The 13,865-nt window shown below is 45.8% G+C and overlaps 2 protein-coding genes across 5 annotated transcripts in view; both read left to right on the top strand.

The window, feature by feature from the left end:
• The window catches only part of LOC308405761 (protein spire homolog 1-like), a 37,055-nt gene extending 33,847 nt beyond the window's left edge, over window positions 1-3,208 (top strand). For all 3 annotated transcript variants that reach the window (XM_080896495.1, XM_080896493.1, XM_080896494.1), the window contains one exon: window positions 483-3,208. In XM_080896495.1, coding sequence (XP_080752621.1) covers window positions 483-738 — 256 coding nt within the window. In that variant the 3' untranslated portion in view covers window positions 739-3,208. The remainder of the gene's footprint in view (window positions 1-482) is intronic.
• Window positions 3,209-3,712: 504 nt separating this feature from the next.
• Window positions 3,713-13,865, top strand: LOC308405035 (dynein regulatory complex protein 9-like). 2 transcript variants are annotated; one of them, XM_080895418.1, is made up of 10 exons: window positions 3,713-3,798; window positions 4,037-4,157; window positions 4,337-4,371; window positions 4,450-4,572; window positions 4,708-4,792; window positions 4,903-5,049; window positions 5,149-5,223; window positions 13,020-13,151; window positions 13,233-13,322; window positions 13,690-13,865. In XM_080895418.1, the coding sequence occupies exons 2-10, from the start codon at window positions 4,038-4,040 to the stop codon at window positions 13,798-13,800; spliced, it is 918 nt and encodes a 305-aa protein (XP_080751544.1). In that variant the 5' UTR covers window positions 3,713-3,798; window position 4,037; the 3' UTR covers window positions 13,801-13,865. The 2 variants fall into 2 exon arrangements, with proteins under 2 accessions (XP_080751544.1, XP_080751543.1); XM_080895417.1 differs by lacking the exon at window positions 3,713-3,798 and having other exon boundaries at window positions 3,838-4,157.

Raw genomic sequence — 13,865 nt, 5'->3', positions numbered from 1 at the left:
ACATCTCGTGTTCGTCATCACAAACTGCACACACAATGCAAAGTAAAGGCCTTGTTCATTGTAGCTACTACTGCTTGGTACAGCGTGTCCTCTTCAGTCAGAAGATTTGTTGGGTGTTGCTGACATCTAGTGGATAAAATTGCAACTACCACATCAGAAACTGCTTGGCTGATTGTCAAACTTTACCAAATTATTCAGCGTCCTTATCAGAAAAGCAGCAAGACAATCATGAAGTTTGGATTTAATTTACCTGTATTATCATGCATGACTGAACTTTTCATTAAGTCTTTTCAGGATGAGTTGTTTCATGTGTTTTTTTGTTTTTAAACACATTTAATTGATATCCCATGGATTAAGTTAGCTATGAATGCACATTTTAGATAATTTGAAACCAAAGCTAATTCACATTGTTAATATATCAAAACAATGTTGTGTTTCGCTCCCGTTCAAGCCGAGCTCCTCTGCTGTTTCTGTCTCTGTAGGTTTTCGAAGCACGGCTCTTTAAAGTCTCATGAAGAACTGGAGCTTCCCCCAGAGCTGACGGAGGACTGGGCTACCATGGAGGTCTGTGTGGACTGCAAGAAGTTCATCTGTGACATAATCGCCTCCAGCAAACACAGTCTGTCACTGGCCACCAAGAGGGCTCGCTTAAAACGCAAGACACAGTCATTCTACATGTCCTCCCCTAAAGATAGGGAGGAGTACCATCCCTCTGAACGAACAATCAGTGAAATCTGAAACTCTGTATCTCTCCTTCTGGCTGCTTCCAGCTCCAATGGCACAACACTGGATATGATCTTACTGTATTAGTGGACGTGAGTCGGAGAAGGCTGCCTGAATGGCTGTAAGAACCTTGGTGGTGGATAGTGAGGTTTCTGGCTGCTGTGTCCTGATCGTGATCAGCTTCTCTAGACAGTACTGTAGATCTGCCAGTCTTTTTTGTGTTTTTTTTTTAATAATATCATCAATATATCAGAAATACCTTTAATGTGTGGACACAGGCATTTGACTCAACAGAGACAAAGTGCAAAGGGGACTGACTTCCTTCCTCCATGATGGTGCCACGGTCTGCTCCACCTAAACTCGCGTTCACATAAAAAGCACAAAACAGAAAAGCGATCGTATTGTAAACGAAGAGTGACGGTCATCAAAAAGAAGATAAAACTGTACATTTTGTATGGGCTATAATTTAGTTTTTTACATGTATGTACAGTAAATAATTACTCGATAAAATGTCACCCTCTGTTTTCAGTTCAGACTTTTGCTGATGATGCTCAGGGAGACTCTCACTCCTCTCTGCTATTGACAGCGCTCTTGAAACCATGCTTCCTTGAGGAATTCAAGCTAAATTACCCGTTTTATTTTCCTCCAAAGGTTGCTACACAAAGAGAAATATCACCTGCTTTTATGTTGACTATAGTGCCAAATAATAACTCCTTAAATAAATATGTCACCTGATGTAGTTATTGATTTATGCAGTGGTCTTGCTAATGGAGGAAGACCACCTCAAGCGCTCCAGTCTCTGTTAAAATGAAATATTCATGTGTAATTAGACAATGATCAAAGTTCTTTAAAACACTCCTGTCATGCTTTTTATTTTGCCATCTATAGATTGTTGTAATATATTAAACATTGCCACGCTTCAAATACTGATACCAGCCTATGTCTAAATAATCTCTCGGAGTCAAAAGCTCATGCAAACGTTGTGTTTGTGAGGGGCAGCCAATCAGAATAAAGTTGATCTGGCTCCATCAAGGCCCAGTATATGATAAACAAGGATTTTAACAAAAATATAGAGATTAAAATAAGCCCTCTGAAAAACAAAGAAAAACATTTATCAGTGTTTAATGCTAATAAATATTATAAATGTACTTGATCAGATCTGTGCAGGTGGTTTCGATCAGGGATAAGTGACAGCAGTGTGGTGCTCCAGTTATTTAGTTTTGCCTTTCTCAGAAATATCTTATCAAAGGTGCTTTAGGGGGAAAAAAGGTCAAAACACAGCTGAGGCTATGTTATTGAGATTTCTAGTCCCTACCATTAACTGGTAAATGCCTTTTAAAATCTCTTAAACTGCACACCACTTGGTATGCACAGATGTCTCTAAGGTGCTTTTTTTGTTAATTTGTGTGGTATAAATAAAGCTGATTTGAACTTTTTCAAAAGACAAGTTATAACATTAATTAATTCTCCAATCAGTCTAAAATTATGATCTCACCACAATCTATCCCAGCTTACTTTTGTGATGAACCAGTTTTGATCAGTTGTGAAGTTACGCTTGCACCCTGACGAGCTTCTATAGGCAAAAATCTCCAACTATCATTAAATACCGACTTGGAAATGGAAGCATTTGAATGACATCACCTGTTTCTAGGCAGAAGCAAAAGCACAAGCAAAGTATCTTTGATTAAAGGGAATCAAAACATCTAACAAATGTTGAGTTCACCTGCGATCCCCTCACTCCTACTCAGAGGCTGACTGAGGAAAAACACAATTTTAGGACTGTAACAATAATAATAATAATAATAATTTCAGACATTACTATGACCCAGATGGTTCAGATTTGCCTTTAAGTATTTTACCTGAAATATGTCCATTACAGCATCTTTTCAAAACATACCTTAAACTGATGCAACGCTCTTGCTTTCCCATGAATCAAGTTAATGATTTGTTTCTGTATGTTTGCAAAGATGAATCATAATACATAAAATAACAGCACGCTGCCCAGCTTTCAGTCACTCAGAGTTAATGTTAATACAATGCCTTTATGATTTCTTTTTTGTCATTCATAGTCTCACTGGCAGAGAGATATAACTTCCTCATAGCCCGGATGTTTATTTTACACTTCATCGCATTCCACGTCTTTTCATATTTTGCCTTAAAAGATGCCTTTTGTTATCGCTCTCATCTGTTGAACAGTCGTCTGCTGTTACTGTACATACATCGTTTCAAAGGGTTTGTTCTAACGTTCAGGTGTGTTGCCTCAAAGATGACAGTGCTGACAATGAGACTGCTGTAGAGCTGAGAGGGAAATTGTCCATGTGTGAAGAACAGGAGGGCTGCGAAGTCTTCAGAAGAAACCTCTCGGTGTGACAGACAGCATCATGCATGTACTACAGTGTAGCTTGTACCTTCAGTCTGTATTACCTTCAAGCTGTAACTCCCTGCAGAGAGTGCAACAAATGACAAGTATAAACAATAAACTGTAATGCAATAGCTGACCACAGCCTCATCATTTATTTATCCTCATCATTTATTTATTCATCTTTTATTTTAAAGTATCCAAAAACATAATGCCTTGTTTTTTCAAGTGTCTCCAAGTGTCTAATAGAGTTGGTAGGAAGTCTTTATTCAGTCCTGGATCATAATTTGATACCCATGAGGGTTACTAACGAAAAGAATTCAATTTCTTTTTAACTATAAAACACCAAATCATAAAACACAACAACAACAACAATAATAATAGTAGTAGTAGTAGTAATGGTGTTGTAAATAGACAATCAGAAGAAGGGAATTGTGTATATTTTGTATAATTTTGTATGTTATAATCTTTTATAATGCCTGATTGACCGGGGAAAAACAAGTTGTTCCTTTAGATTTTATTTATTAATGAATACATCATTTGAAGTTAACAAAAGGAGTGTTAAACAGGTCTGTAAATGTTTTACTCTGTCAATAAAGTTACAAGGGGAAAAAAGTGGCATTGTTACCATAGTAACATAAAGCCTGAACTTTATCTCCGGCTCTGGTTTCGTGTTAGAAATGGTTACTGGTATTCACAAAGCGAGAAAGAGAGAAGTAAGCCACAGTTTTTGCCTGGTACCCCTGCCACGTTCTTTGTCGTGAAGCGGAAATGTTAGCTAGCGCCGAGCCTAACGTTTAGCCTTCAGACACCAGTGCCAATGTCTCCGAGGTTCAAAGAGCTTGTGGTTTATTTCCGCAAGCAAGCTCTTAGACAGCGCCATGCTAAAAATAACCCATCTTTAAGAGTGTAACTTTGAATCTATCTGTTCATCGCTGCCTTCATTTTCTACAGGATGTGTTTATCCAGGATTCAGAGTCTGAGACTGGTAGCAGTACTGGAGGACTGTTCACACCAGCTGGAAATACTGGGACATATTCTCGCAATGCGGATACGCAGGGAAAGACCTGCACAGGTGATTTCACAGTATTACCACGATAACATCTGTCAACAGCTGCCTGCTGCTTTGATCTAGCAGTGTTGTGAAAAACTGTGTTTTGGGCGTTATTACATGACTGTGTGTGTGTGTGTGTGTGTGTGTGTGTGTGTGTGTGTGTGTGTGTGTGTGTGTGTGTGTGTGTGTGTGTGGTGCAGGAGAAAGCCAAGCTCAGGAAGTTGACAAGGGATTGGTAAGAAGCACAGAACACACTGAAAACAAACAAATAAACAAAGCCATTATTTATTCTCAATAATTCATCTCACTGCAGTGAATACATCTCACAGCTGATGTCCAAGCTACATTTGGAGCTGGAGGAGAAACAGTGTTTTAGCTCTCTGCTGCAGGCTGTGGAGGAAGTCGAGCAGAGGAGAAGGGATACGAACATGAAAAGGTTCTTCTTTGAATGATTTGCCAGTAATCCTGACCTTGGTGGTAAAAAAGAAGGGGGTGTTCTAAATAGAGGACAAGGAGAAAAAACACATGGAGAAATAATCAGCATCTATAATGTAAGTCACTCTCCTTTCAGGGAGGAAATGAAACAAGTGGACAAGAGAAGACAGACTCTTCTGAAACAACAGGAGGAGCTCCAACAGAAAACTCTCAAACTGCAGGTAAGAAACTGACCCATAGGGAACAACTGTGAATGAATAGCTGTAAGGGTCGAAAAAATAAGAGTTCAGTAATCCCACTACTTGGTCTCCATCCGGACCTGTATCTGCAGGTCATACACCATGAAGCAAACAAGAAAGATCATTTGTTAAAGATGAGAAGCAAAGAGAACATTAAGGAGAACGACACTGGGCTGCAGCTCAGGAAGATCCAGAGTGAGACCAGTCAGGCTGAGGCACTGCTGGAAGGGCAGCTGGAGGTAGGTCCAAATATAAGACACGCTCGGCTCTACATTTTAGATTTAAAGTCAAATGTTTAATGACTAAATAATCACCTTCATTGGCTCATCCTGTCTCAGCTGCTGAAGAAACAGTTGAAGGAGGAGGTGAGAGTTCACGAGGAGTCTCAGAAATTCCTGCTGAAGCAGCATGAGGTTGGTGAAGTAATACTATATGCAGCGTTGTGCAGCTGTGTGGCTTAGAGGCTGTACTTCAAAAAGGAGTTTTTCCTTCCCACTTTTGCCAAGTGCGTGCTCATGGGCGGTCATGTAGTTGTTGGGGTTTTCTCTGTATTATTGTGGGGTCTTTACCATACTGTATAAAGCACCTTCAGACAACTGTGTTGGGATTTGGTGCTACATAAATAAAACTAAATTGAAATTAATTAAATTAGCTTTGGAGCAGTTCACTTGAGATCGCTCGCTATTCAAAAGAAGATTTCCATCTGCTGTAATTTTTTCCCTGGTATTTTATCTGTATCCATGGAGAGCACAAGGAAGTCGCTAGCACAGAACAGGGTAGGCATCAATGACAACAAATATGACATTTGTTATAGATAAAGTCAGAAATACTATCACAGAGAGACGCGGCAGCGGAGTTGGGTTGCAAAGCAGCTTTGAGATGAACTGTGTCAAGGCTAAAGCAGCTTGAATAACTTGAATTCGCCATGTGATTGGATTCATAAGCCATCAGGAGATTTAACTAAACCAACACGCGGCCACGTCCAGATGCCTTCCTGACCGCTCCGCTCCGACTATCCACTTTTCTTGTTTTTTACCTATTTTTTGCTCTGGTTTACATCCCAAAATCCTCTAGTCTTATAGTATACGACAGCGGATCACTTCTAAACATCGGTGCCAAGGTTGCACATCTAATCTTGGACACTTTTAATCCTGACCCTTCCTGGCCGCCAGAGATTCTACGCGGCGCGGAGAACAACAAAGGACGGGCCGCTCATCCGAGGCACAGAACAAAGAAGCGCCGGGGAAAACGCGCTGGTATTAGGAACAGACTGAGACAGCAGGCGCATCGCGCACCACTGCCCAGTATCCTACTGGCCAATGTACAATCCATGGAGAACAAGCTCGATGACCTAAGAGCAAGGGTCACCTTCCAACGTGACATGAGGGACTGCAACATTCTGTGCTTCACGGAGACATGGCTGACCCCCACCGTGCCGGACCAGGCCGTAACTCCGTCGGATTCATTCTTTGTGCTCCGCGCGGACAGAACGGCAGAGTCGAACAAAACCAAAGGTGGGGGAGTGTGTTTCATGATAAACAGAAAGTGGTGTGATGTCAGGAGCATTTCTACTCTCTCCAGCGGCTGCTCGCCACATCTGGAGTTCCTGAGCATTAAGTGCCGCCCTTTCTATCTGCCCCGTGAGTTCACCTCAGTCATCGCCACGGCGGTCTACATCCCACCCCAAGCGGACACAGGTATGGCTTTGTCCGAATTACATGATGTGCTGAGCTCGCTTCAAAACAAGGACCCGGGAGCAGCCCTCATTGTAGCAGGAGACTTTAACAAAGCGAACCTCAGACAAGTCATGCCAAACTTTTACCAGCATGTCTCGTGTCCAACGAGAGGGGATCGGATTTTGGATCACTGCTACACGCCATACAAGCAGGGCTACAAAGCTGTCTCACACCCGGCTTTTGGGAAGTCTGACCACAACGCCATCTTCCTCATTCCCCAGTATAAACAAAGCATACGGAGGGAAGACGTGACCAAGAGGGAGGTAAAACGGTGGACTGCCCAATCAGAAGCTACGCTACAGGACGCACTCAACGACGTAGACTGGGACATGTTCAGAGCATGCGCAGTCGACATCAACGAGTTTACGGAAGTAGCAGTATGCTTCGTCAATATGCTAGCGGAGGAGATTATCCCCACTGCGAGAGTCACCACATTCCCAAACCAGAAACCGTGGATGGACAGATCGATCCGCACTGCAGTAAACGCCAGGACCGCCTCCTACAACGCGGGTCTCGCCACTGGCGATATGAGCGCCTACAAAGCGGCATCATACGGCGTGCGGCACGCGGTGAGATGCCAAACGCAGGTACCGGGAACGTGTGGAGTCCCGCTTCCACCAGGGCGACACACGGAGTATGTGGCACGGACTACGCACCATTACGGACTACAAAGCCAGGGACACTGCGCCGATCAACGCCGACTCTGCATTCACCAACGAGCTGAATCGGTTCTACCGCCGTTTCGAGGTTAGCCAGGCGGCTAATGCTATCTACCGCCTGACTACCGAGGACAGTGACGTCATCAGCGAGAGACCGGTGACCAGCATCGCGGAGCATGACGTCCGAGCGGCACTGAGGAGAGTGAACACAAGGAAAGCGGCGGGGCCAGACGGCATCACCGGCCGTCTGCTGCGCTGCTGTGCTGACCAGCTAGCAGGTGTGTTCACTTCCATCTTCAACTAGTCCCTGGCGAAGTCTGTGGTCCCCACATGCTTCAAAAGATCCACCATCATCCCTGTGCCCAAGAACAGCAACCCCTCATCCCTGAACGATTACCGGCCAGTTGCACTGACCTCGGTAGTAATGAAGGTGTTTGAGAGGCTGCTGAAGAACATCATCTCCTCCTCCATCCCAGACACCACAGATCCGCTGCAGTTCGCCTACAGATCCAACAGATCCACAGAGGATGCCATCGCCCACGTCCTACACACCACTCTCAGCCACGTGGACAAGAAACAGGGTAACTATGTGCGAATGCTGTTTGTTGATTACAGTTCAGCGTTTAACACAATAGTGCCCTGCAGACTGCAGAAGCTGAGGGATCTGGGACTTAACAGCCGTCTGTGTGCATGGGTGTTGGACTTCCTCACTGGCAGAACTCAGGTGGTGAGGGTGGGCAGGTGCTTCTCCAACAGCATCACCATCAACACAGGAGCCCCTCAGGGATGTGTCCTCTCGCCACTGCTCTACTCCCTCTACACTTCAGACTGTGTGGCCACCCATGGCTCCAACACCATTGTGAAGTTTGCTGACGACACAGTGGTGTTGGGTGCCATCTCCAACAACGATGAGGCGGCCTACATGGATGAAGTGAAGAATCTGGCATCGTGGTGCCAGGACAACCACCTCCAGCTGAACGTCAGCAAGACCAAGGAGCTGGTGGTGGACTTCAGAAGGGGTCAGCACAGAGACTACAAGCCCATCATCATCAATGGAGCGCCAGTGGAGAGGGTGCAGTCCTTCAAGTATCTCGGTGTCCACATCTCCTCAGACCTGACATGGACTGCCCACATTCAGGTCCAGACCAAAAAGACTAGGCAGCGCCTGTATCACCTACGACAACTGAGGAAGTTCAGGGTCTCTCCAAAGATCCTCAGGATTTTCTATACAGGCGCTGTGGAGAGCATCCTCACACAGAACATGACATCGTGGTTTGGGAACAGCTGTGTGAAGGACCAAAAAGCTCTCCAGAGAGTGATCCGTACAGCAGAACGCTGCTGCAGGATTGCTCTCCCCCCGCTTCAGGACACCTACACCAGGAGATGCCGGACTAGAGCAGCGCAGATACTGAAGGACCCGTCCCATCCTGGCAGCAAACTGTTCCAACTTCTGCAATCTGGTAGAAGGTTCCGCATCTTCCGGGCAAGGACAGAGAGACTCAAGAGGAGCTTCTATCCCCAAGCCATCCGTGCCCTAAACACACACACCCGCCCTCTCACATCATCTATAATTGACTGAGACAGGACTCTTCCAGACACTAAACCAAGGAACAATGTACATTTCAATTCCTTTAATTTTAAATATGTTTATATTGTCTATCCTGTAAAATAGTCAGATGTCTATTCATATTAATGTACAGAATTCACCTGCTTGCTGCTACTACTGCACATTCACCCAGTGTATATACTATATGTATGTATATATATATATATATATATATATATATATATATATATATATATATATATATATAAAAACACCCAGCACGCCCCTGCGGGCGGTTTATCCTTCAAGCTCGGATCCTCTACCAGAGGCCTGGGAGCTTGAGGGTCCTGCGCAGTATCTTAGCTGTTCCCAGGACTGCGCTCTTCTGGACAGAGATCTCCGATGTTGTTCCCGGGATCTGCTGGAGCCACTCGCCTATCTTGGGAGTCACCGCACCTAGTGCTCCGATTACCACGGGGACCACCGTTACCTTCACCCTCCACATCCTCTCGAGCTCTTCTCTGAGCCCTTGGTATTTCTCCAGCTTCTCGTGTTCCTTCTTCCTGATATTGCTGTCATTCGGAACCGCTACATCGATCACTACGGCCGTCTTCTTCTGTTTGTCTACCACCACTATGTCCGGTTGGTTAGCCACCACCATTTTGTCCGTCTGTATCTGGAAGTCCCACAGGATCTTAGCTCGGTCATTCTCCACCACCCTTGGGGGCATCTCCCATTTTGACCTCGGGACTTCCAGGTTATACTCGGCACAGATGTTCCTGTACACTATGCCGGCCACTTGGTTATGGCGTTCCATGTATGCCTTGCCTGCTAGCATCTTGCACCCTGCTGTTATGTGCTGGATTGTCTCTGGGGCATCTTTACACAGCCTGCACCTGGGGTCTTGCCTGGTGTGATAGACCCCAGCCTCTATGGATCTTGTGCTCAGAGCTTGTTCTTGTGCTGCCATGATTAGTGCCTCTGTGCTGTCTTTCAGTCCAGCTTTGTCCAGCCACTGGTAGGATTTCTGGATATCAGCCACCTCCTCTATCTGCCGGTGGTACATACCGTGCAGGGCTCTGTCCTTCCATGATGGTTCCTCGTCTCCCTCCTCTTTCTTGGGTTTCTGCTGCCTGAGGTATTCACTGAGCACTCGGTCAGTTGGGGCCATCTTCCCAATGTATTCTTGGATGTTCGTTGTCTCATCCTGGACTGTGGTGCTGACACTCACCAGTCCCCGGCCCCCTTCCTTCCGCTTAGCGTACAGCCTCAGGGTGCTGGACTTGGGGTGAAACCCTCCATGCATGGTAAGGAGCTTTCTTCGTCTTTATGTCAGTGGCTTCTATCTCCTCCTTTGGCCAGCTTATTATCCCAGCAGGGTACCTGATCACGGGCAGGGCGTACGTGTTGATGGCCCGGATCTTGTTCTTACCATTCAGCTGACTCCTCAGGACTTGCCTGACCCTCTGCAGGTACTTGGTGGTTGCAGCTTTTCTAGCGGCCTCTTCATGGTTCCCATTCGCCTGCGGGATCCCCAAGTACTTGTAACTGTCCTCTATGTCTGCAATGTTGCCTTCTGGTAGTTCAATCCCCTCAGTTCTGACTACCTTCCCTCTCTTTGTTACCATCCGACTACACTTCTCCAGTCCGAACGACATTCCAATGTCATTGCTGTATAGCCTGGTAGTGTGGATCAGTGAATCGATGTCTCGTTCACTCTTGGCATACAGCTTGATGTCATCCATGTACAGGAGGTGGCTGACAACTGCTCCGTTCCGTAGTCGGTATCCGTAGCCAGTCTTGTTAATGATCTCACTGAGGGGGTTCAGGCCTATGCAGAACAGCAGTGGGGACAGAGCATCTCCTTGGTAGATCCCGCACTTGATGGTGACTTGTGCTATGGGCTTGGAGTTGGCCTCTAGTGTTGTACGCCACATCCCCATTGAGTTCCTGATGAAGGCTCTTAGGGTCCCATTGATCTTGTACAATTCTAGGCATTCCAGTATCCAGCTGTGGGGCATTGAGTCATAGGCCTTCTTGTAATCAATCCAGGCAGTGCACAGGTTGGTCAGTCTGGTCTTGCAGTCTCGGCTGATTGTTCTGTCTACCAGTAGCTGGTGTTTTGCGCCTCTGGTATTCTTGCCAATTCCTTTCTGTGTCCCGCTCATGTATTGACCCATGTGCCTGTTCATCTTAGCCGATATGATGCCTGACAGGAGCTTCCATGTAGTACTGAGGCAGGTTATTGGTCGGTAGTTGGAGGGGACCGGTCCCTTCTTGGGGTCCTTGGGGATCAGGACTGTCCGACCTTCGGTTAGCCATTCCGGGTGTCTCTCGTTAACTAGCAGCTGGTTCATTTGTGCTGCCAGACGCTCGTGGAGTGCAGTTAGCTTCTTCAGCCAGTAGGCGTGAACCATGTCGGGCCCTGGTGCTGTCCAACTCTTCATACTGGAGACCCTTTCTTGGATATCCGCCACTGTGATGGTTACTGGACCCTGTTCAGGGAGGTCGCTGTGGTCTGCCCTCAGATCCTCTAGCCACTGAGCATTGCCGTTATGGGTTGCATCCTTCTCCCATATGCTCTTCCAGTATTGCTCCGTCTCGAGCCTTGGTGGTGCTGTTCTCTTATTGTTCCCTTGCCACTGAGAGTACACCTTTGCTGGTTCTGTGGAGAACAGCTGGTTTATTCTCCTGCCTTCTATCTCTCTGGTGTACCTCCTCAAGCGACTGGCCAAGGCTGTGAGTCTTTGCTTGGCAGTTTCCAAGGCCTCAGGTATGGACAGCTTGCTGTATTTCTTAGGCACCTTATTCGTCGCACCTTTCTGCAACTCCGTTAGTTGGCTAACCTCTCTCCGTGCTACTTTGATCTTGCCCTCTAGCCTCCTTCTCCATGGAGGGTACTGCCCCTTGTGGCTGTTCAACTTGTAGCCAAGCATCTCACTGATCACTGCTGCCGTATTGTAGATCAGCTTGTTAGTGTCGGTAATCGTGGTTGTAGGTATTGCCCGTAGTGCTGCATTAACATCATCTAGCAGACCTTCTGAGGGTACTTCACGTAATCTTGGTAACCGGTTACGGGGGATCCAGGTTTCAAGCTTGGCCATGATCCTATTTTTCAGGTCAGTTCCTCTCGCACTCAACGATCCTTCTCCTATCACACTTGGGGCTATGTACCCAATCTCGGGTGGGGGTGATGATATCTCCCCCCTGACCTGGCGTCCTGACTCCTCCTTGCCGTAGCATTTGTGTTGTACCTCGTCAATCTCTAGCTGTGAGAGCAGTCCCTTCTTTCGAATGTTGGAACACTGAGCTACTAGTTGTTTCGCCGTCATTGTGGATGTTGGGTATCGAAGAATCCATAGGTCCCTCATCCTATTCATGTAGCCCCTTCCGCCGGGGTTACTTGCGTAGTAGCATTCCAACAACGCCCTGTTTTCGTCCCTTGCCCACCGATGCCTTCTTGTTCCAGTAGCCCACTTTTCGTCAGGGTGCCCTGGTTCCTCAACACCTGACGCGGACCTTGTTGATCCGGGCGACGTCCGAGCCGGCATGCCTTCATATTTATCTGTCTCGCTCATGTCTGCGGTAGGCTTGCTTAGCATAGGGGGTCTAGCCTTAGGACCCTTACTGGATACAGACGCCCCAGGCAGGAATCGAACTTGCGATCCTCTGTTCCAAAGGCGTGTAGTCTAACCACTACGCTATCCAGCTGCTATATATATATATATATATATATATATATATATATATATATATATATATATATATATATATATATATATATATATATATATATATATATATATATATATATATATATATATATATATATATATATATATATATATATATATATATATATAATGTTCTTCCTCTACACCCCCCCCCCCCCCCCCCCCCCCAATTTTTGCACATGTCGAGGAGCGTGTCAGGCTACATTTCACTGTGTGTTATACTTGTATAACTATGAATGTGACAAATAAAGAACCTTGAACTTGAACACTGTGCTCAGTTTTTTGTGTGTGTGTGTGTGTGTGTGTGTGTGTGTGTGTGTGTGTGTGTGTGTGTGTGTGTCCTTTCAGTTTCTCTAAAACTAAAAAGCTCTTTCCTGGTTTGTCGCTTGTATGGATTCATAGTTTCTGTGGTTTGGGCTCATCTTTATCAAGTAGCTGATCTTTTTGTGTTTGTCATTCTCCAGAAGACTGTTTATCTCATTAATTTGATTGCTGATAATATGGTGAACCTAACTTTGCACTGTTGCTGATCAGGAGCTGCAGCAGCTGCTGCATGAGCTGCAGAAGCACACAGAGCAGATGGTGCAGGAGAAGAGCAAGCAGCTCCACAACATGTGCTTCAAAAAGGACCTGAACTTAGACAGGCTGGAGGACATGAAAATGAAGGTTGGCAGCTCACGGTGCTGAACAGATGCAGATGCTAATTAGTTCGTTATTAAGTGAATGTCAATTACTTCCTGATTTCAGTTCAAGGAGATGGAGCAGATGGTGATGGAGGACAGGGAGGAGCAAGAGAAACTGTACCAACAGCAGGCACGGATCAGAGCTGCCACCAAGGTAACAGTATCCAACACAGTTCATGCTCTTTAAGTTCGGTTGTTCTCGTATTCAAGAACAACGCTAAGGAATACGAGGGTATTCAGCAGGCAGAATGAACATGGACTGCGGCATATTCATTCCCAACCACGGCAGACGGCTGCCGCTCTCTGAGTCTGGTTCTGCTGGAGGTTTCTTCCTGTTAAAAGGGAGTTTTCCCTTTCCACTGTTGCCAAAGTGCTTGCTCATAGTGGGTCATATGACTGTTGGTTTTTGCTGTATGTATTATTGTACGGTCTACCTTACGATATAAAGCACCTTGAGGTGACTGTTGTTTTGATTTGCCGCTGTATAAATACAACTGAACTGAATCCCTGTTTCTGTGCAGCTGCAGGCCTGGTGGAGAGGCTGCATCGTACGCCGAGGACTCTGCGGTTTTAAAAAAGCTGAGAAAGGCAAGAAAGGGAACAAGAAGGAAAGAAGGAAAAAGAAGAAATGACTTTTTGATAGTGCTGCCGAATGTCATTGACATGATCATCTGAATAAAAACAAACACTAATGCAG

The sequence above is a fragment of the Rhamphochromis sp. 'chilingali' genome, assembly GCF_963969265.1.
Source record: "Rhamphochromis sp. 'chilingali' genome assembly, chromosome: 11".
Classification (NCBI taxonomy): Eukaryota; Metazoa; Chordata; class Actinopteri; order Cichliformes; family Cichlidae; genus Rhamphochromis; species Rhamphochromis sp. 'chilingali'.
The sequence above is the reverse complement of the archived record's forward strand: the minus strand, read 5'-3'. Positions and strand labels throughout refer to the sequence as shown.

What these genes read in the sequence shown, in the direction of transcription:
- LOC308405035 (XM_080895418.1), top strand. Translation starts at nt 4,038, where the DNA reads ATGTGTTTATCCAGGATTCAGAGTCTGAGACTGGTAGCAGTACTGGAG. An exon ending in TGGAGGACATGAAAATGAAG is followed by an intron (nt 13,152 to 13,232) that starts GTTGGCAGCTCA and finishes TCCTGATTTCAG; the next exon opens with TTCAAGGAGATGGAGCAGAT. An exon ending in GGATCAGAGCTGCCACCAAG is followed by an intron (nt 13,323 to 13,689) that starts GTAACAGTATCC and finishes GTTTCTGTGCAG; the next exon opens with CTGCAGGCCTGGTGGAGAGG.